The sequence below is a fragment of the Pseudochaenichthys georgianus genome, chromosome 14 (genome assembly GCF_902827115.2).
Source record: "Pseudochaenichthys georgianus chromosome 14, fPseGeo1.2, whole genome shotgun sequence".
NCBI classification, from domain to species: domain Eukaryota; kingdom Metazoa; phylum Chordata; class Actinopteri; order Perciformes; family Channichthyidae; genus Pseudochaenichthys; species Pseudochaenichthys georgianus.
This window is the reverse complement of record NC_047516.1, coordinates 17,629,547-17,652,545: the sequence shown is the minus strand read 5'-3', so window position 1 is coordinate 17,652,545 and position 22,999 is coordinate 17,629,547. Positions and strand designations below refer to the sequence as shown.

The window sequence follows — 22,999 nt, the reverse complement described above, 5'->3', positions numbered from 1 at the left end:
TACATCAAAAACGTGAATTTATAACACCTTTAAATAGCCGCGTTCTTAATCAGACCTTTTATATTTAACATCATGGAGCATCATTAGTGAAGAGGCAAACAAAACTGAACTCCAGTCTCTCACCTAACATGACACTAAAATGAAGTTTAAGATGTTTGACACATTTCCAAGATCTGATTCAAAGTGTTTATCCTCTGGTAGTACATTGTATGGCTATCTGTCATTTCTCTTGCACAAGTATACACTTCAGCTTGTTTGTGATGCTCGGCGGAAAGCAGGTTCATCTGGTCAATAAACAAAAACCTAGACCGTGACTATCGACAGCAATGTTCATGGAAATGTGTGTCGAAACTGTCTTGATATCTTCGTGTAGACCAGAGTCAAAATCTAAACATGCAACAAGTTTATATTTTTTTGCAGAGGATCAATAAACTGAGAGAGAACTTTTAATAGCTGACTCTGCCACTATCAATGAAGACTGCTTTACAGGATAGAGAGGCAATTACAGACGACTCATACGCATCAAATCTCATATTCACAGAGAAAGAGTTCTATCTATCCTGACAATCAATTGATCCATATCAAATAGCACACACACACACACACACACACACACACACACACACACACACACACACACACACACACACACACACACACACACACACACACACACACACACACACACCCACCATGTATACATCACTTCAGGGGACATTACATTGACTTATATGCATTTCCTGGAGACTTATCCTAACCTTAACCTTAACCATAACCAACACATGCCTAACCCTAACCCTTACCCTTAACCTTAACCTAACCCTAACCCTAAACCTAACCAAGTCTTCACCCTAAAATTAATGATTCCCCTCATGGGGACCTCCAATTTGTCACCATAAGGGAGGCGAGTCCCCACACGTGACTGTGTAAACAGATTTAGGTCCCCACAAGTATAGTAATGCTAGGCCACACACACACACACACACACCAGGAAAAAGGGAGTTTTGATCTTAAGAGGGTCTCATCCAGCCACCTTTCCCGGACCCCCTGGAGGGGACACGCATTGCCTGGGGTTGCACTGGGGTTCATTCACAGCTGGGGGGTTTCACCCAGCCGAGGAATTTTTATCTCTTAACATTATCTTCAACACATTCCCTTGAGTTCTTTTCCATAACACAAACTCACACATTCAGTTCATAGCTGCTACAGCTTTCCTTTATTTTCTTCTGTATTGTAGTTTGTTTTATTGATGAAAGCAAAATCTGCAAACAGTTAAGTTTGGCTGGACCTTCTATTCTCGTATTAAATTGTCTCACCTCAGTTCGGCAAAGATAATGAGGAATACAACCTGGGGAATGTAAACCTTGTTAACAATCCTCAAATTATGTCTTTGAGCAAGGACTGACCAGCAAATGACAAGAATAACTATCTTAAAAGGAGTGTGCTTTGACATAGGCAGGAGAAAAGAAGGTTGTTTCCCGATGGGGTTTCTCAATACTTAACAGAGGAATGGCAAAACCGAAAGGAAAGTGTTACGGTGGAGCGAAGGAAGCAGGTAGGACCCAAATGCAGATTAAAGTAAAAATAATTCCTTTATTTCAAGGCTATATATATATATATATACACACACAGGCAGAACAGAACACTCACCGAGGACAAGCCAAATCACAAGACGAACCGACAAAGAGAGACAGAAAACCCAGAACTTAAATACACCCAGGACTAATCACATAAACACGAGACAGGTGAGGAGGGAGGAGAAAACACATAGGTACCAGGTGAACACAATTGGGTAATCAGAGAGGGAAACCGACAGAAAGCAAACAGGCAGGAAACGGGGGTGAACACTTTACAAAATAAAATAGGAAACCCAAAGATAGAAAAGGACACGAAAAATACCAACACAGACAAATCCTAACAGTACCCCCCCCCGCAAGGGACGGATCCCAGACGTCCCAAAACAAAAATCCAAAAACTCAAGCAGGGTGGGTGGAGGGGGTCCGGAAGAGGGACGCATCACTAAGCCACCAGGGTGGGAGGAGGGGGTCAGGAGGACGGGACTGAACTGACCGCCCAGGGACACGGCAGAGGACCAGGAAGGGGTCTCGGGCGGACGGCCCGGGGGCAAGGCAGAGTTCAAAAAGGGGGATTCGGGCGGACGGCCCGGGGGCAAGGCAGAGGACCAGGAAGGGGTCTCGGGCGGACGGCCCGGGGGTAAGGCGGAGTCCAAAAAGGGGGACTCGGGCGGACGGCCCGGGGGCAAGACAGAGTCCAAGGTGGGGACCATGGAGGGGCGAAGGCCAACGCGGCCGGGAAAGTCAGGGGGCCGGGCTCGAGGGCGAAGGCCGTGACTCTCAGGGGCCCGGGATCGAGGGTGAAGGCCGTGGCTCTCAGGGGACCGGGATTGAGGGTGAAGACTCCGGCTCTCAGAGGGCCGGGCTCGAGGGCGTAGACCGGACAGCTCCGGAGGCCGGGCAGGAACCGGTGTCGACCGGACCGGATCCGGAGGCCGGGCAGGAAAGCGCTGATGGGACAGCTCCGGAGACCGGGCAGGACCCGGTGTCGGCCGGACAGAAACCGGAGCCGGTCGGACAGGCTTCGGCAGGATCCCCCACGGAAGTGGACCAGGAGTTGGCAGGAACCCCGGCGAGACAGGTGATGGACATGGGGCTGGCAGGGCCCCCGGTAGAACCTCCAACGGCACGGGATATAGGGTTGGCAGGACCCCCGGCAGGGGAGTAGACGGCGGGACCTTCAACGACACAGGACACAGGGTTGGCAGGACCCCCGGCAGGGGAGTAGACGGCGGGACCTCCAACGAGAAAGGAGAAAGGGTTGGCAGGACCCCCGGCAGAAGAGTAGTCTGCGGGACCTCCAACGGGACAGGACATAGGGTTGGCAGGACCCACGGCAGGGGAGTAGACGGCGGGACCTCCAACGAGACCGGACCTAGGGTTGGCAGGACCCCCGGCAGGGGAGTGGACGGCGGGACCTCCAACGAGAAAGGAGAAGGAGCTGGCAGGCCCCCCGGCAGGAGAGTAGACGGCGGGACCTCCAACGGGACAGGACATGGAGCTGGCAGGACCCCCGGCAGGAGAGTAGACGGCGGGACCTCCAACGGGACAGGACAAAGGGTTGGCAGGACCCCCGGCAGGAGAGTAGTCGGCGGGGCCTCCAACGGGACAGACATACGATTGGGAGGACCTCCGGCAGAGGAGTAGTCGACGGAGCCCCTAACGGGACGGGACCCGGAGTAGGGACCCGAGAGGAGACTCGAGAGGGGAACCAAGGGGGACCTCGAGAGGGGACTCGAGAAGGGACTCGAGAGGAGACTCGAGAGCAGACTCGAGAGGGGAAACAAGGGGGAACTCGAGAGGGGACTCGAGAGGAGACTCGAGAGGGGAACTAGAGGGGGGACTAGAGGAGGGACTAGAGGAGGGAACTCGAGAGGGGACTCGCGAGGGGAACTAGAGGAGGGACTAGAGAAGGGAACTCGAGAGGGGACTCGCGAGGGGACTCGCGAGGGGACCTAGAGGAGGGACGAGAGGAGGGAACTCGAGAGGGGACTCCAGAGGGGACTCCAGAGGAAACTGGAGAGGGGACTCGAGAGGAAACTTGAGATGGGACTGTGGCAGCTGGGGCCGGAAACCTGGCTGTAAGGTCCGGAGCGGAAGCCTGGACCCTGGCTGTGTAAGCCAGGTAATCCAGTATGGACGCAAAGCTGCGTGGGCCGGTACTGGAACATTGAGGCATGGCTGCTAGCTTGGCTTTGCGCCTCCTTCTCTTAGCAGCCGCCTGTGGCATCAAAAAAGCTGAATCCGCTTGGTCCATCTTTGGTCGGTTCGTAATGTTACGGTGGAGCGAAGGAAGCAGGTAGGACCCAAATGCAGATTAAAGTAAAAATAATTCCTTTATTTCAAGGCTATATATATATATACAGGCAGAACAGGACACTCACCAAGGACAAGCCAAATCACAAGACGAACCGACAAAGAGAGACAGAAAACCCAGAACTTAAATACACCCAGGACTAATCACATAAACACGAGACAGGTGAGGAGGGAGGAGAAAACACATAGGTACCAGGTGAACACAATTGGGTAATCAGAGAGGGAAACCGACAGAAAGCAAACAGGCAGGAAACGGGGGTGAACACTTTACAAAATAAAATAGGAAACCCAAAGATAGAAAAGGACACGAAAAATACCAACACAGACAAATCCTAACAGAAAGATTTGGAGAGGATGAGTATCTTGGGGGAAATAGAGCAAGAAGATGTGACTATACCAATACACAATAGGAGAATAACCAGAGGACACATTACACACTGCAATGGTTGAACACCACTTGCAGATCGCACACAAGGAAGTGGGAAAATAGAGCAAGAGCAAGAACAGTTGGCAAACAAGTGGTGCGCTGGAGTGAGACAGACAGGAGTGAAGAAGGTAGATCCAAGACAAATGACAAACGGTGAGTGGGTGGAGGAAGAATGCTAGAAAGCCTAGGCACAGACCGTGTGCTGTAAGGGAGGAGGAAGAAGCGACATAGTGTCTTTGATGAGGAAACGCAGGTTACAAGCAAAAGGACCTATCTGGTAAAATGAGGTGAGAAGAGATTAGGGATGAAAAGGAAAGAAGGTGAAACAGAGGAAGTGGATGGAAAAGTCAGTGGGGCTGTGTCAAATGAGATTAAGTTACAGGATGGAATAAAAAGGACTCAACCGGTAATGGGAGGAAAAACACCTATGACAAAAAAGCTAAAGGTTGGTTTCATCTTTGAGAGTAAGCTTGAAAATAGGTGTAGAAGAATCCAATCTGATCCGATGCTCTTGTCCAGCCGTTTCTGCAGGAGCTCTGCTTTGCAGGGGCATTTCTGAACCTTGATCTTATCTCTGCTTTCCTCCTTCACTGATCCTCTCCCCACTTCCTGTGGAGATGGAGCATGTGTAACAGCTCTCCCCCGCCATTGACTGGCACAGCAAAACTGCTTTCATCAGCTAACCCTTGGGAGCAACAACATCGCTGGGTGTTTTTTATCCATGTTTGCATACAGTACATGACACATGGCCTGTCTGATCTATCTGTCTATCTACCTGTATGTTCAGTATCAACTTTTTTATTTTTTCCTTTCTTTTCTGACAAGGATTACAGGGTTTTACTTTATTGCTCTGATTGTCTAGTGTTATTATTATCTTCGCACACTTCACAAACGATTGATCATAAATGGAGAAATATACTTTGAGTAAAACAGCTTCGAGAGAGTGAATCGACCTGATTTAAACCAAACTAGTTCAAACTGAATTTTGAAAGATCACAGCCAGTCCCAACCCAAACCAGTTGGGTCAAATCGGATTTGGGCAGAGACTTAATCTCTGATCATCTGTATGTTTTAGATTTCATGTTTACTCACAATCAACAATTTCGAAAATTATGCACATTATAAATAGGGCTTTCTACAAAATCCTTCACGTAAAGTTATTGTGTAAGAAAGAATACAAATAAATCATTAAGGTTAGACGAAACACATGAAAGATGAACACAAGGAGAGCCTTAACAACACTGACTCTAAATGAGATATGTGCTAAACACTGTCACAAACTACACCCTTATATAGTGTTCAATTGGCACCAAACATCAATCCAATACCGCCATTACACTGGGAGTATTGGATTGGATTGTATGGTGTTCCTGTTATTTTGTCCACCCGGAGTATATTGCCACTCATTTGCTCCATTCTTCTGTTCACCAGCCCAGCAAATTGAAATCTATGAAAGTTATTAGACTTCGATCAGTTTCTGTTTTTCATTCTGTGTTGCCCTAAACTAGATTGTATTTCATCATCAGTGCCTGAACGGGTCTACACTAGGCGTACTGTATAGACAGAGAAACACACAGATACATACATAAAACGTACATACACTGTCAGGGTGAATTTGGTTTAATTCTGTGTTTCAGTTTATCCAACATAAGGTTAAAAGCAAATATTCCCTCTCTTTAACTTCTGCCACTTATCCATAAATATGCCTCAGCCCAAAATCTTTTATCTACGTCCGCCTTGAAGGAAAGCACTTTCACACTGATGCATTTCTGTCTACCAGTCATTCATTCAAAAGGAGGTCTTAAGTGTGTGAGCATGTGTTGTGTGTGAGGTCAGAGATAACCAGGTGCTCACACACAGACACCTGTGCAAAGAGATGAGAGTCTGAACGCAAGCTTTCATGTGTGCTCAACAGATACACTTCCCGAGAGGAATCACATACAACATTCACATGTGCGCACGCACACACACACACACACACACACACACACACACACACACACACACACACACACACACACACACACACACACACACACACACACACACACACACACACACACACACACACACACACACACACACACACACACACACACACACACACACACACACACACACACACACCGGCACACACAGGTAGAGAAGTCTTAAAGCTTACATCAACTGCTCCTCTGTGATGCTACCTGACGCGGCGATTAAAAGGGATCAGAATGATGATGAGTGAGTAAAAGCTGCTTACTGCTGCTGCTTCTCTCAGAGCGAATCAGCTGCAGCTCGACAAAGTCAGGGCCAAGAGGAGCGTTCAGGGACAACACCAGCATCATCCGTTTAACCTTTGCATCAGCACAGACACTCAGATGTAAGCACTAAAAACATAGTGGGTTTCCTACATTAAATCACCTCCATCTGCTGGTCAAATAACATATTGAAAAGTACGACATCCATGTTTGTGTAGCTGTCAGGATTGGAGATTTGAGCGGCGCAGAGCTAGCAGCGTGTTCACTGCCCACTCTGTGTTTTGTACAGTAATGAGTGCTGGGCTGCAGCCAGAATGATGATGACTTTGTTTTTAAGTTTGCTGATGAGCCCACTGACAGTGAGCCTGTGAGTTCTGTCAAAATATGTAAAGTGTCTCATTCAATTTACAGCCTCATATGCTTAAGGGTAGTCATTGACATCTGACTAAGGCAAATAAAGAACTTAAGATCGTTGATAAGCTCAATTTAAAGAGCAAATCAGTTCTAATTTGGAATAAAATGTAACAGATGCTACATTTTTTTTGAAGAGCAAGACTCAGACGATGAGCATATTGCACAAGGTCAAAAAGTACACTATGTTTCTTATTAGGTAAACGTGTGAGAGTATTTAAATGTGGTCTGAGCGTACTTTCATTACAATTGTTATTATACTGTAATTAGGGGATTCACCTACTACCTGAACTAGCTACACAAAGTCAACTAACTTTGCCTCCTGTGTATTGTCAAAACAAATTCTACACACTGAATAAAATGCAACCAACAATTAGGTTTTGTGCATGAGAGAGAATTAAATGTACAATGCTAGTCAAACTGTAAGCAGCAGTTAACCAACCATTCACCGCTAAACGACTGACTGTTGATTTTTTGTGTTAGAGCCCTTAGGGTCCTCCGAGGAAAACTAATATAACAGATCAACACTCATTCATGTTTACAGTCCTGCTTTACATAGAGACAAGGAGATGGTGATGTGACAGTTTTGTTAATGGTGACACTAATGCTCAGTGATTTCACAGCCGTTAATGCTCTTTTTGGATGAGATTTCTTTGAGTATTTTGTTGTACGGCTTGATGCATTTTTTTTGACATATTTCTTTGGATGCCTATTTCACATCCTTACAGTGACAAACCATTTGCCCTTCCACAACAAATATGGCTTGCTTCAAAACAGTATTTCAGCAGAAATACTTTCCATGACATTGTTTTTCTTGTGTGGGCTACTGAAACCTCTGCACAGGGCACCACAAAGACCTAAGAACTATCTCATCTCGCTCCCTCAAACTCATAATACAACAAATATTCTCATAAAAGGCCCGAGGCCAAACAGAATCAGAGGACTTAGAGGATAGATCTGGTTACAGTGTGTGTTGAGAGGAAAACGTTGCAATTGCTTTTTGGCTCCAACTGTTGGAAAATACGTTTGATCTCTATGTGTATGTGAGAACAGCACTCCAGGGGCCTATGCTACGAAGCTGGTTCAACCTAACCTGGATATGTTTGAGTTAGCCGGTTGGCCTAATCCAAAACATACGTGCTCTCGCTAAACTGTACTACGACGCTGGTTATCAAGTGGATCGCTCAAGCCAGCCGTGTCCTATCTAGTTTGGTGCGCGTTCACATGAAAGGGGTGGTATCTGGAGCATTCGACCAATCACAAACATGGAGAAGCGCACTGAAAGCGCAGCGTCATACTTCCTGAATGAAAAGTGAACTTTAATACTAGTCAAAAATGAAGAAGTTAAACTTTAAACATCCATGAATTAAACACTTGATCCACCAGGATCAAAGCCACATAGCTGCACCTGCAAGGTGAATATAGCTGGTAAAAGAACAAGTGTTTGAATGCGTACATTAACAGGTTTATGATATCACTACCCCGTCTAAAACACGATCTGACTTTAATTACATTTGTCTCGAGTGTTTCGTCAACTTAATGTGTTGCTTAAAATAATACTTCTGCATACAGTATGTGACACTGTGAGTGTTGCACGGCCAGATACGGCTCAGCTGACTCAGATCAGGAGATATATGATACATTATGAAGTGATATGCCGCGGACTGTACTTAATGTACTCTGATCCGGTTACTTATGTTGTGGCCGATATTTAATTAAGCTTTCTTAACGCTAATGTTATAATAGTCAGATTGCTCTGAAGATGGGAGGTGATATTCTATTAATGTTCACGTTCACACAGTCGGTGATTTTTGCCGGCCGTCTTTCCTGCGACGGCAGTTTTTCTGTATTTCCTTTCTCCTGTAATATGACTTGATCGCTTTAAACTCCGCACACTGAGCTCTGATTGGTCAGCAGGCAGTGCTTTCACTGAGTTGATCTCTTAGCCTGCAACCTAACCTGGTCCCGACCAGGTTAGCTGCTTAGCATATATTACCATGGAGATCTAGCCTGCTAAAAAGAGAACCAGCTTCGGATGACCGGAAAGCCGGAGTTTGCCCTGAATTTAGCCGGCTAAGCGAAAATCCTGCTTCGCAGAATACCCCCCAGGTAAAAGATAAGTAAATAAAGCACTGCGGGGAAGCAAATCACAACAATGTGCACACTTCACCTTCATAAAGCAAAAAAGTGGAAAAATAAGGTTCAGGTTGTTCTTTCCTTGAACTCCATAAACTTTATTCTATGCAAACTTTTTCTTTATGCTTGTTGCACACAAGAAGAAGGGTAAGTAGAACCAACAAAAAGCAGATATTAACACTAATGTAAAGTATTGGAGGTACGATGAAAGCTAGGAAACAGAAAGAGAGGATCAATCCGGTATTTCAGTCCATCCCAGAGTGTTGTGCTGACAGATTGAATGACTGATCATGCTTGCTGTCCCAAGAGCCATCCCTCCAAAACAAAAAGCAGTGAGAGAGACAGAAAAACAACAGACTCACCAATGAAAGAGGTCTCTCCCAGGTATCCTCTCCGCCTGAGCACCACCGCGAGGAACTTGTCGTCCTCGTCCACCACGTAGTACTCTCTCTCCAGAGAGATCCAGGCCCAGTCCAGACGGAACTGCTGTCCCTTGAGTTTGTTCCCACCTGCACAAAATACACAATTATATGAGAAAATGAGATTTTATCTCAATGCTTTTTTATCTGGTTAAATAAAGGTTAAATAAAAATAAAATTAAAATATTAAAGGGGACCTATCATGCAAAATGCACTTTTTAATGTCCTTTATACATAAACATGTGTCCTCCCCTCTGTGTAAAGAGATTCGGAAAGTTTCAGGAAAAAAGATTCGCTCACTTTTTGTCCTGATCCATTTATATAAAAATTAGGGCTGTCAGTCGATTACAAATATTTAATCGCGATTAATCGCATGATTGTCCATAGTTAATCGCGATTAATTGCAAATGAATCGCACATTTTTTTGTCTGTTCTAAATGTACCTTAGAGGGATATTTTTCAAGTTTTTCAAATATGCTTTATGCAAATGTTTGTTTATTATCATTTGAACAATGATGAATATTCTCAGGAATATTAAACTCAACAACCTCTGAACATTTGCGTTATTAAAGCGTTAACTTGACAGCCCTAATAAAAACCTGTCTGAAAATGAGCTGATCAGATATGATGTCATAACGATTTTTCACCTTATCACCTGAATCTCCTCCTAGAGCACAATTGTGTTTTTTTTAACCAAATATCTCTCAAGAGGGGCGTGGAGAGGGGCTCCTTATTTTCATCTAAAGTAACAGACAGAGAATCAGCCCTTTTGAAACAGGGCTGAAACAGAGGGGATTATGGGATGCTGCAATGATCTGTTTGGTGTTTGGAGCCAAACACTTCAGAGACATGTTTTGTATATAACTGAGACCTGTAATATATTGATGAAAAACTGTATAATAGGAGACCTTTAATACATGTTGTCCATCCTGTTCACTTTCTAAAGATATGTTGTTGTTTCTTTGTAAATATTTAATTGAAAAACCTTTATACCTTCCTGAATTGATTAGGTAATAATGACTAAATTATATTTTATATTAAGTGGGAACGAACTGTCACTATTGAAATAATGTGTGTGTTGGAAAGGCTATTTAAGCACAAAAGCTGAGTCCAATATTCTTTTAAAACTCTGAAAGGAAACTATAGGGAAAATGATGTGACCCAAGGGGGCAATTACTGTAAAACTGTAATGAAGAAGAAGTGTTTTAATTATTTCCAATGTGCACTTTGTTCCCAACACATGTGCTGCAGAATATTTACAGAAAAAAAAAGAACACCATAAAATGTTATATATTTCTTTATTTACGAGACAATCTTTTTCATGTGCTCTACAATTAGATTCAATTGTCCCTTGGTTTAACTGTATTTTCTTCTCGCCTGTGCACATCAGCCTGAAGATTTAATGCATGCCAGCCAATCAGTCTTGATGAGGAGGCGTTAGCAGAGTAAATGATCATGTCGGTGCTTAGCTAATAGAACTTCTCAATAGCTGCCACTCTGCAAGCGGAGAGGCTGGATGATGCTTTGTGTGGCTAATTTACCCACCTGCAGGGGAAAAGGATTGAGTTCTGCCATAATGAAAGGAAATGATGATGGCATTGTAAAACTTGAATAAAAGAGAAGATGATGGGATCTTTTGTGTAGTAATAAACAATGCTTAAGTATGCATGGCATTTTCTGTGAGTGCTGAACTAATTGTCTGAGTGTTTTGCTGGCAGAGGGAAATGAAGAGGTGGAGTACTGTCGCGAGGACGTAATGTGTAGGGCAGGGATGGGAAAATGGCGGCCCGCGGGCCGCATGCGGCCCCCAACTCCTCTTTTTGCGGCCCTCAGATTAATCTATAAACAACGTAATTAAAAAAATCTTTTTTTTACGGTACTGATACCGTCCACTAGACTCCTAGTTACGTCGCGAGCTGCGTAGATGATTTCAAATACCGCGAAATAATCTGTGACGCATTTGTGTGTATTGTGTTTGTTTCCCGGGGAAACCCTCACAAGAAACACCGGCTGTTGTTATGCCTGCTGTGACGTTAAATTGCCTCTTGTAATTATGCCTTTACAAGCTTAAAAGTTGTTTTCATCATCTGAATTTGGCGAAACAAGTTAAATATTCTTAAAACCAAGACTTTGTTTATTTGAAATCAGATGAAAACAAACTGTTACGGACCGTGCCGTGTGATTACTAAGCTTTTCATTCATAATTTCAGCGGGAGGGAGGGGGAGTGGTGCTGAGGATGCAGAGACTGGCTACAAGTGTTTTAGGTTCAAGTTGTTACGATTATGGTGTTATGTCACGTTTTCTATGGCCCTTTCTCATTTCTCGAACTCCCCTCCTTGACTCCCCTCCTCGACTCCTATCCTCGATACTTAGTCCCGCCCACAGGAGATGCGAGCGGAGGAGCCGAGGAGGGGAACCGAGGAGAGAGGAGGGGAAGCAGCAGGCGATTAGAGAAATGAGAACTCCTCTCCTCTGAGCGGTCATTTTAAAGAGACGTCCATTAATGATGACAGAAGTCACAGCAGCCCTCTGTCTGATGGACAGATGTGTTCATGATGACTTATATATTTACTTTGATTCATTCACAGTGCGGTATAATGAGACAATAACAGGCTACAGATGCGGACACGCACACACACACATATATATGTATATATTTATATAAATATATACAATTTCAGAATCAAACAGAGCACTCTCATACAGTAATAACGTAACACTATCAGAGACTGGATATATCCCCCCCCCCCCTCTCTGGTCGCTACAATGAGGAAAATAAATGACGGGCCAAAAGTTGTATTTACAAGTATTAAAAGTAAGCAGAGGACACCAAACCAACTGAGACCTGTCTGTCCGCTGCATCTACGCACACACTGTACCACACACACCTACACCACACACACACACACGCACATACAGCTCCTAAAACAGGCTACAGCCGTTGTGTATTTGATTGTGAAGCACTAAATGGTTTTAGAAAAATATCGACTCTTTGTTTGTAGATATCTACTAAACTAAAGCAAATAAAGAGAGTAAGCCTGTTATACTGAGTGATATATATTATACACACTGCTCTGCTTTCTGCACGGACCTCACAGTTGTTCTTACTGTAAACATCGCGTACCGATGAAAGCAGTTAATAAAATAATATCCAGGGGATGCATGCAGAGCTGTCATTGGCTGAGATAAGTCCGGCCGTGGGTCACGACCATATATATCTATGGTCACGACTCTTTGAAACATCTCTGTTGCCGGAAATGCATCCACGAAGGAGCCGTGGAGGACCGTGGAGGACCCATCAGTGTATCCTCGGTTATAGCTCCTCCAGACTGAGAGCCTCCTCGACGCTCGGTCCTCGAAGTGCATTTAGAGAAATGAGATGTCCTTCAACATGGTGCGCTAAAATTCATTTCCGGGTCACTACCGGAGGACCGAGGAGTCGAGGAGTCGAGAAGGGGGATTTGATGAAATGAGAAAGGGCCTATGTCTTGGTTTGGGTGTTTTGCTGTTCTCCCTGTCATGTTTTCCTCTGGGTGTATTGTCTGGTCCTTTTCCCTGTGTTTTTCCTCCCGTCGTTAGTTTCCCTGGTGTGTCTAGTTGTCTGATTGTGTTCACCTGTGGCCCTTGTGTTTCTCCTCCCCTGCCTGGCTGTTTCTCGTCTTGTGATTACCCCTCTCTGTATTTAGTCTTGTCTCTTCCTGTGTTCAGTGTCGGTTCGTCTTGTGTATTGAGGTGGTCTTCGGTGAGTGTCCTGTTCTGTCTTTGTGTGTATATAGCCTTGGAATAAAGGAATTATTTTTACTCTGGTCTGCATTTGGGTCCTGCTTCCTGCACACTGTAACATTACGAACCGACCAAGAATGGACCCAGCGGATTCAGCTTTTTTGATGCTACAGGCGGCTGCTAAGAGAAGGAGGCGCAAAGCCAAGCTAGCAGCCATGCCTCCATGCTCCAGTACCGGCCCACGCAGCTTTGCGTCCATACTGGATTACCTGGCTTACACAGCCAGGGTCCAGGCTTCCGCTCCGGACCTTACAGCTATGTTTCCGGCTTCAGAACCGTACCTTACAGCCATGATTCTGGCTTCAATTCCGGCTCCAGAGCCGGCCCATTCAGCCATGTTTCCGGCTCCAGAGCCGGACCTTACAGCCATGTTTCCGGCTCCAGAACCGGACCTTACAGCCATGTTTCCGGCTCCAGAACCGGACCTTACAGCCATGTTTCCGGCTCCAGAACCGGACCTTACAGCCATGATTCTGGCTTCAATTCCGGCCCCCGCAGCCATGTTTCCAGACCCAGCTCTGGCCCCAGCTGCCACAGTCCCATCTCAAGTTTTCTCTCGAGTCCCCTCTCCAGTTTCCTCAAGTCCCCTCTCGAGTCCCCTCTCGAGTTCCCTCCTCTAGTCCCTCTTTTAGTCCCTGCTCTAGTCCCTCTTTTAGTCCCTGCTCTAGTCGCTCCTCGAGTCCCTCCTCGAGTCCCCCTCGCGAGTCCCCTCTCGAGTTCCCTCCTCGAGTCCCTCCTCTAGTCCCTCCTCTAGTCCCCTCTCTAGTTGCCCTCCCTAGTTCCCCTCTCAAGTCTCCTCTCGAGTCCCCTCTCGAGTTCCCCTCTCGAGTCTCCTCTCAAGTCTCCTCTCGAGTCTCCTCTCGAGTCTCCTCTCGAGTCCCCTCTCGAGTTCCCCTTTGGTTCCCCTCTCGAGTCCCCTCTCGAGTTCCCCCTTGGTTCCCCTCTCGAGTCTCCTCTCGAGTCACGTCTCAAGTCCCTACCCAATGTCCTGGTCCGTTGGAGGTTCCGCTGGGGGTCCTGCCAACTCCATGTCCTGTCCCGTTGGAGGCCCCGCCGACTACTCTCCTGCCGGGGGTCCTGCCAACCCTTTGTCCTGTCCCGTTGGAGGTCCCGCCGTCTACTCTCTTGCCGGGGGTCCTGCCAGCTCCTTGTCCTGTCTCGTTGGAGGCCCCGCCGACTACTCTCCTGCCGGGGGTCCTGCCAACCCTTTGTCCTGTCTCGTTGGAGGTCCCGCCGTCTACTCTCCTGCCGGGGGTCCTGCCAACCCTATGTCCTGTCCCGTTGGAGGTCCCGCCGACTGCTCTCCTGCCGGGGGTCCTGCCAATCCCGTGTCCCGTCCGCGCCTTCCTGCCCGGTCTCCGGAGCTGTCGGGTCTTCGCCCTCTGAGAGCCCGGCCCTCTGAGAGCCCGGCCCTCTGAGAGCCGCAGTCTTCACCCTCGATCCCGGCCCCCTGACATTCCCGGCCGCGGCCCTCGCCCTCATGCTCGGCCTCCTGAGTTTGTCCGCGGTGGCCTTCGCCCCTCCATAACCCCCACCTTGGACTCTGTCTTGCCGCCGGGCTGACCGCCCGAGTCCCCTTTCTCGGCTTCTGCCTTGACCCCGGGCCGTCCGCCCGAGATCCCTTCCGGGTCCTCCGCGGTGCTCCTGGGTTGTCAGCCCAAACCCGTCCTCCTGACCCCCTCCACCCACCCTAGTGGCCCTAGTTTTCTTCCTGTGTTCAGTGTCGGTTCGTCTTGTGTATTGACGTGGTCTTCGGTGAGTGTCCTGTTCTGTCTTTGTGTGTGTGTGCGTGCGCACACACACACACACACACACACACACACACACACACACACACACACACACACAAAGAATAATAATAAATAATTCCTTTATTCCAAGGCTATATATATATATAGCCTTGGAATAAAGGAATTATTTTTACTCTGGTCTGCATTTGGGTCCTGCTTCCTGCACACCGTAACACAAGTTAGACAACTAATGTCTGGGTTAGTGTTCATGACTTCATGTGTATGTCATCTAATGGTTAATCTCAATACACACACATTTTCCGTGCTTTCCAATAGTTTAAAATAGTTTTATTCCACTGTTTAATAACCTGTTCAATACAAACATGCCACTTGTAAAAATGAAGAAAAAATTCTGTGAACTGATATTTGTTTAGTGAGCTTATTAGAGGATGTTCCCATTTTTTGGGGATGTTCCTTTTGATTCTAAAATGTCAATGAAGATGTCAGACTTAGTATATTTGTTAATAATTACATGCAACACATGGAATCTTTGTGTGTTCCAAGTGAATCTGCGGCCCCTGGTGGCCAGTACATCAATGATGTGGCCCCCACCACCATCAAAGTTGCCCATCCCTGGTGTAGGGTGTCAGAAAGGAAATATCATTTAGTTCTATTGAGCACAATTTAAAGGCTGTTTCTTAAATGCTGGAGCTGTAAGGTTTTTAAAAGCACATACAGCAGAGCATTTCATTGTAGAGCTCATGAACGGCAGCAGGGCATAACTTTTCAGACCTTGCGCAAAAGAAGGTTGTACCTTTAAATAATCCTGCACTATAACAGTTATATCATAAATAGCATCAAGAGGGAAATGATTCCCTGCCCTTCTACGTATGAATATTGTAAGTGTCCATCTGTCTGTTAGATTCTAGAATACATCTCTTACATGGTAAACTGACATGGTGCTAAAACCTAGCAGAGGTGAAAAGTTCAACGCTTCAACGAGTTGAGGTGAGGACACATAATATAATCAGAGCTCATGTATCCGCCAAAAAGCCTGAAGGCAAAGTTGACTCTTCACTCAGTGGGTGCAAGTGCAAAATCGCACACACACACCACAGCAAACGCAACTTTTCAATCCCAACTCTGCTGCAACCTTCACTTTCATCCCTGATAGTAAATGTAGCATAAACTGCCTGAGCTCTTAGAGTGTTTGTGTGTGTGTACCAGCGTGACCTTCCCAGGGGCGCCGCCAGGGATTTTGGGCCCCATGAAAAGATATCACAATGGGCCCCACCACCAGGCCCAGGCCACGCCATAACATTTTTTAATGGAACATTCAAAAATCTAAATAAATATAACTTAAATATACATGACCTCTTAAATTAAAATAAAGTGAACATTAACACCAATATTATCATTTATAAAATGCTATAACAAAAAAAATAACATAAGCAGCAGATTTTTTAATTAAATATACATACCAACTACAAAATAAACGGGTATTAAAGTGTAAATGGACAACAAAACGGAAATGGAAGTGAAAAGGCCTGATGGTGGTGCTAAATCAGAGCCTATACCTGTTCTCAGTCTTTTTCTCAACATGCATCTTCTGTGTAGTGATCCAATATTGTTACCATAGCCTTGCCCTTTAACAGTTATTACGAGCCCTGGCTCAGCCTTAACACCAAGAGCCCAGCGCCTAGCCTTCTTACAGGCAAAGTCACTGATCAAGTCATTGAAGTCCAGCTTTCTAATCAACTGACTTTCAATGGACAGCATGGCAAGACTGCAAAGCATTATGTGGGGGACAGGGCTGCGGAGCCTAAAGATGGATCTGTTGGTCCTGGCACCAGGGGAGGGACAACTGATTTAGTATGAATAGCTGCTAAAAATGTACCTGCATTTATGTCAGCTACAGTAAAAGAGGAGTGAAATGAAAAACCTCTGAATTTTCTGTGAAGATATTAACAGTACTTAAAGGTGGGGTAGGTCATTTTGAAATTTTTGAATTTGAAAATACACAACAGGAAAAAATCTGCCACTTCCTTACAGAGCCCCTCCTCCAACACACACGGACTCATGAGGGCATCATGAGGGCACGAGATAAGTTTGTGCACAGATGGAAGGCTGACAGGCAGGTAGGCCATCCAGTTATTTTAGCCGGGCCGGCTAAAATGATTGGTCGTGCTTTTTACAGCGCCACGGCTTCCACAGATGACATTTTATTATGGATTTGTTGTCAAAGCACTTAAGATATTCATTGCCATCGGGATATTAAGAGCATTCCATGGAATATAACAAAAAGTGTATCTCGAGCCGGTTTCTCAAACTTACCTACCCCACCTTTAATGTCAGCAAAACATTACAATTATTATTTACAATGGACTACGCTTAGCTAACAGACTAACTCCCACCACTCATAGACCACACCCACCTTTTCTTTTGAAAAACTGGGTGACATACTGTCGCCCTTTAGTCCCTCTCTCTTGTCTGTCTCTCCTTTCTTTTCTTTCTTGAAAGCCTGACTTTGTTAATCGTTGAGACATCGTACACACGTAAGTACTAGCATCCCTGCTCAAATGCTCTCACTCTCTGCTAACGGCCGGTGCCGCACGGCACAGCGTTTGGAGGCAGGACCAAACCATTACATGTAAATAGAGGGGGGTGTTCGATGCTTTGGAAGAAAATAAGTTAAATGAATCGTAAGTTTAGTGAGTACATTATCAATATGACGTTATATTAATGTTAATTATTGATGATTGATGAAAGGTTACCTAAACATTTTTTCTTAATGTTCTAAAAATGTTTGGGGCCCCTGTCAGTCACGGGCCCTTAGAATCGTCCTAACTTTTCACCCCCTTACGGCGCCCCTGCCTCCTTCACACTAAAGGAGCGGTGGACAGACAATAAGGATCTCAGTCCTCATTCCTCCAGCTTTTCAGAAGGATAAAAGACCTCTCACATGTGCTGACCATACAAAAAAGAAGCTTTGAAATCACCCTCAATAGCGCACAATTCAGTTGTCACCCTCTTTCAAAGGCTTTCCTAACAAAAACTGAGCCAAATATTTTGTCCTTCTTTATTTTTACCAATTGTGGATCATAGTTTCTCCAGAAAAGAAAAAACAGTAAACTTTGATGCTTATGTTTTGAAGGTGGCTTGTGATGTAGGATTGACTTTACATCAAAATCACTGACAGCTGTCCTGTTGGAAGATATTTTTTATAAATTATTATAAAAGATGACAGTCAAAAGGGATGTCACATTTAATGGTAAGCACTTTAATATATAATACCTGAGCCTAGAGTCTCAAACATATGGTCAAGCAAGATTAACTTTTTCTTTAACTTTTATTTCAGGCCAACAAATGACTGTATTCATCAATCGAAATGCTCTCGTTAAACCTCCCATTCAGCAAAAAACTCTGATAAATCCACCGTCTGCTACCTTCACAGCACTGTTTGGTGTTTTACCCATTAGTTCATTAAAAAATTAGGTTACCATCCAAATATATTGAATTATTCCTTAAGTGGCCAGAAACACAACTCAAAATGAATTATAATGCTGCTGCTGCTCGACTGGCATTCATTTACAAAGACATTAGCCTTGACACAGACATATTTTTGTACAACCAAAATCAAACTTTGCAAAGCAGTTATCATACACTCAAAAAGCAACTTCAATTTCCTGTTAATAAAATATACTTTTAAAAAAAGAGCAATGTCGGCTCTTCTCCCACAGTGAAGCAAACCTTTCTCTGTAACCTTCTCTTTTAAAAGATATACTGTATATAGATACTTTGTCCCTAGGAGAAACACTACACGGAGATACAATCATTCATTCAAAATCACATAAAAACAAGTCCTACAGACCTTCACATACTGTATAGTCTTAGTATCTGCTATCTGTCTGAAAAGGCTGGCAAAGACCCTCACCCTCAGGTAGAGGCTCGAGCCTTTCAAGTCGAAAACTTGAGGCTATGTGATGTCAAGAGATGTTAATGAGTGTTTGCCAAAGTGAGGTTGAAAGTCCTTTTTGATTTTCTAAAGCAGAATCTGAAAACACATTATTGATCTTATGCTAACTTGAGAATGAGTGACGTCACATGTCTGCCACACCTGTGTGAGTCTGCATGAGAGTATAAGGTAAAGTTTAGTAAGCTCCGTATTAGGTTTTTAGCATGTAACCACAAATATTACACCATCCAACCAAATCACCATTTCAACCACTTTAATGATAAAAGTATTTCATTAAGTGAAGCCTGCAACTTGATGTTTTACACAATACACTGCAAATTAGTTCATGATTTATGTAACAGCCAACTTATTTCCTTCTTTGTATGATAAAAAAATCAGACTAAAAGGCAATAAATTCATTATACAGTCTGTCAATGGCCACTGCCAGGCGCAAGAATATGGACAAAGCAGCCATTCTGTATCTGGAGTGCGACCGCAATTTCAAAATTACCACATAAAATCTTCGGCAAGATGCTTTTTAACAGTCTTTAACATCCAATTTTCCAATAAGCATAACTCATGTGTAGCACACACATTGTGTAGCACACACATTGTCTGTCATTGTAGTGTTAAGAGGATTTTAAAGTCTGGGGAGAGGGTGCCTATCCTTGAAGAAGTCCCTTTTCTTTGAGACTTTTGTGCTCTTGATCGCAGAGATAGCTGACACATGTACTCTAACAGCCACTGCTGCATGCTCAAATTACATTACGAAAAACATCCCCGGATAAATAAATTACATTTTCTTACTGACTTATTTATTTGACAGAAATTAGAGGTGAAGCTCTTATTTTAAGGGCGGTCTTGACTTTCTCAAGGTTCAGAACTGCATGTCTGGGACTTCACACCAAAAATGAAAGGACATTTTTCACAGCAAGGCGATGTCGTCTGCTGTTCGGTTCATTTATACTGCTGCTGGCGGTGCGGCCCTTCCCTCACTGTTACTTCTCCATCTGCCTTCTGCACTCCTTTGTATGTGAGTCCCCAAGTCCCACTGCAACTGGCAACCAACAAACCCAATGATCTCTCGCACCATGGAAAGCTTTCGAGAAACATAGGCCAGAAAGCAATCGCTAAATCTGCTATTTATGCAGTTGGCAACATGCACATTTTTAGAAAGGAAAAGGCACTGCAACACTCTTTCTGTTAAACAAGATAACCAGTTGTGTTTATAGAAGCCCATTGACTATCCATCTGACAAAAGTAACTTTCAAAATAAATTGTGATGACAAATACAACTATCTTACTCCCCTTAAGGAATTATTAATAGCCGTCATTTTATCCTGACAGACGCATGGCAGACACAGAACAAACGTTAGGAGGCTTAGAGTGTGAGCAACTGGTGGCAAAGAGGATTTAAAGATTGTGATTGGTTCTGCACTCAGCTGTTTCTTTCCTATATAAAGAGTGTGAGGCCATGCTTGAATCATACTGAAAAAGCAGGTAATTTGACAGGTCTTTTAGCAGAAGCCTTATCTGGTATCTGTGTGTGTGTCCCACTACATTTGTACTTAACCCAAGGCAATCAGCATGATGCTGGAAATCTCCTGAGGTGTGGTGAGATATCAGTGGGTAGAACCAAGAATTCATGGCCCTGGGCGAACACGAGTATTAAAAATGCTGCTCAAATCGAGGGTAAGTTGAAGCCAGCGCGTGTGAGCTTTCTTTGTTGTAAATTTACCAGGATCAAGTACATCTTGACTGTCGGGATTGCTGCTTTAGATGTTTGTTGGTAATTATTTCCACTTCTCACTGCATTTGATCAATACCTCCACATAATGTCAAATCAAATGGAAGAGCAGATCTGGTGTAGGAGTATTTTACACTGTATACTGTATGTGTGTGCCTGTGGGCAACACAAGGAAGTGAAGGGGACATAAATTACCTCCATCGCCCACCTTAAAGAGGTGGAACAGATTATAATGTTTCCTCCTTACATTCAATAGCCACAAGGCATGCCTAGAAACACCTTAAGCGACCTTGCACATGAAACCATGAGAAACTGACATCTGGGGCAGAGAATCCTCACTCCTTTGAAGTTTTTGTGATGCACTTAATAACCGTGAGGTTTTTCACTGATGTCTACAAAGACTAATACGACCCTGGGCATAGCTTGAAGGGAGAAGGCTTGGGGACAAAGACATGGTGGATCCTGAGGTGTATGCGTGCGTCTGCAGTTGTGCATTCGTTCCTGTGTCAGTGTGTAAACGCTTGCATGTGTCTGTGTGTGTGTGCTGTGTTTTAGATGAATGATAACATCTAAAAGCAATTGTTCTCCTGCAGGATTGTTGGTGCTCATCACTGAGACAGAACTCTAGCCCGCCTATCACTCCAGCTTCAAGTCTCCCCTTGCCAACAATATAATATTTAACAGAGGGATGCGTCTAATGTATCTCAGGATGGTGACTGGCACTCCTGAAACAAACTGTCTGAGCACAGAGACGATAAACTAGATTTGAAGTATCTGGTTTCTCCTTCCCATGCTCTCATTTCCCTCTATTATCTCCTCCATATCTCATAACTACAATAGATCTTTCTGGAAAATACACATTTTTAATTCAATTAAATGTTTTTTTATTGTAGGGGTTTCAAATTATAAATGATAACGCGTTTACAAGAGCTACAAAGTACTGTGCAGTTTTTAATTGCAATGAGAGCAGAAAATAAAGTATCGATTCACATTGTTTTGGTAATGTGACTTAATACAAAATTAAAGGTCAATTAAGACACATTAAAAATGTAATAGCAGACAGTAAGAATGACAGTAAAAACTGAACAAGACTTGATGTAAGCAACAGTTTGTATATAGATAATCAAACACCATATAATAAGGATGGACAGGGTGAAAATTAGAATAAAAAAAACGTAATGACTGTGTGAAAAAAGGTATCCTAAGGGCCTAAAGATGAGAAAACACAATGCTTATAGTCCTGAAAAATGTATTCTCATAGTAAAAATGTAAATGAGAAAATTTCAGTTGAAGAATAAGTGTAACAAATATGCAGCTTTTTGTTTATTCTAGAGATTAGATGGTGTTTGGTCATGCTTGTGTGTTTACACAGCGAGCGTCGGCTGTCAAGCATAGAGACATAGAATCAAAGACGATTAGCATGATGAAAAATCTCCTCAACAAGTCACACAGTCTCATTTCAACGCTCTAATGAGATGCAGATCATCGCGCGCGACATTCGCAACTGCAGAATGTGCTGTAATCCGACAACAGAGAGATCCATCAGCGCCAAGGCTGACAGACAAACACGGCAGGCGGGAACAGGCAGCAGGAAAAGACAGCAAGGGTGTGACAGTAAAACCAAATCCTGATGCCTGAGACAGAGTCGAAACTCGGCATAATAAACTGAAGCATACTTTGAGATTAAACTCAGCGAGACAGGATGGCAAAATACTGTGCGTCGAGAGAAAAAGAGGACATTGATAGGCGGTGAGACAGACGAAACTAGAGAATCAAATATATAATGACAAAAGGGTGTTTAGAGGAGAGATCTAAGACTACGAGTGTGAGAAAGGAGAGATGAAGAGGATGAAGATAGGAGAGTTCGGCCTCTGGAGAAGTGAGTGACAGTAAATTCCTGAACGCAGACAGATGAAGAGAATCCTCCCCTAAAGCCAGGGGACGTGTTAGTGTGTGTTAGTCTGTGCCGCATGATGATGTATTACCCGGTATTACCTTGCATTTCTGCCCAGATTGCTAAACTTTGCTGGACAGGTTGACAACAATAAAAAAGGTCAGGGGATTAACCTCCGTGTGGCCGTGATGACAGTTAAAGCCTGTGCCTGTTTGTGTTTTCCATTCTTTCACCTTCCAGACAGGTGAGATGCTTTCAAGAGGATTGAGGAAAAGTTCAATGGAAATAAATTAAATCAAGCTTTTTTCTAATTCCATGAAATCCAGCAATCTAAAACCAGATTATCCCATTCACATTCGGTGTGTT

General features: G+C 44.3%; 1 protein-coding gene across 3 annotated transcripts in view; it reads right to left on the bottom strand.

Annotated features, from left to right (window-relative positions):
* Window positions 1-22,999, bottom strand: part of LOC117458182 (FRAS1-related extracellular matrix protein 2-like) — a 70,826-nt gene that overhangs the window by 32,907 nt on the left and 14,920 nt on the right. For all 3 annotated transcript variants that reach the window (XM_034098482.2, XM_034098485.2, XM_034098483.2), the window contains exon 3: window positions 9,467-9,613. In XM_034098482.2, the coding sequence (XP_033954373.1) occupies window positions 9,467-9,613 (147 nt within the window). The remainder of the gene's footprint in view (window positions 1-9,466; window positions 9,614-22,999) is intronic.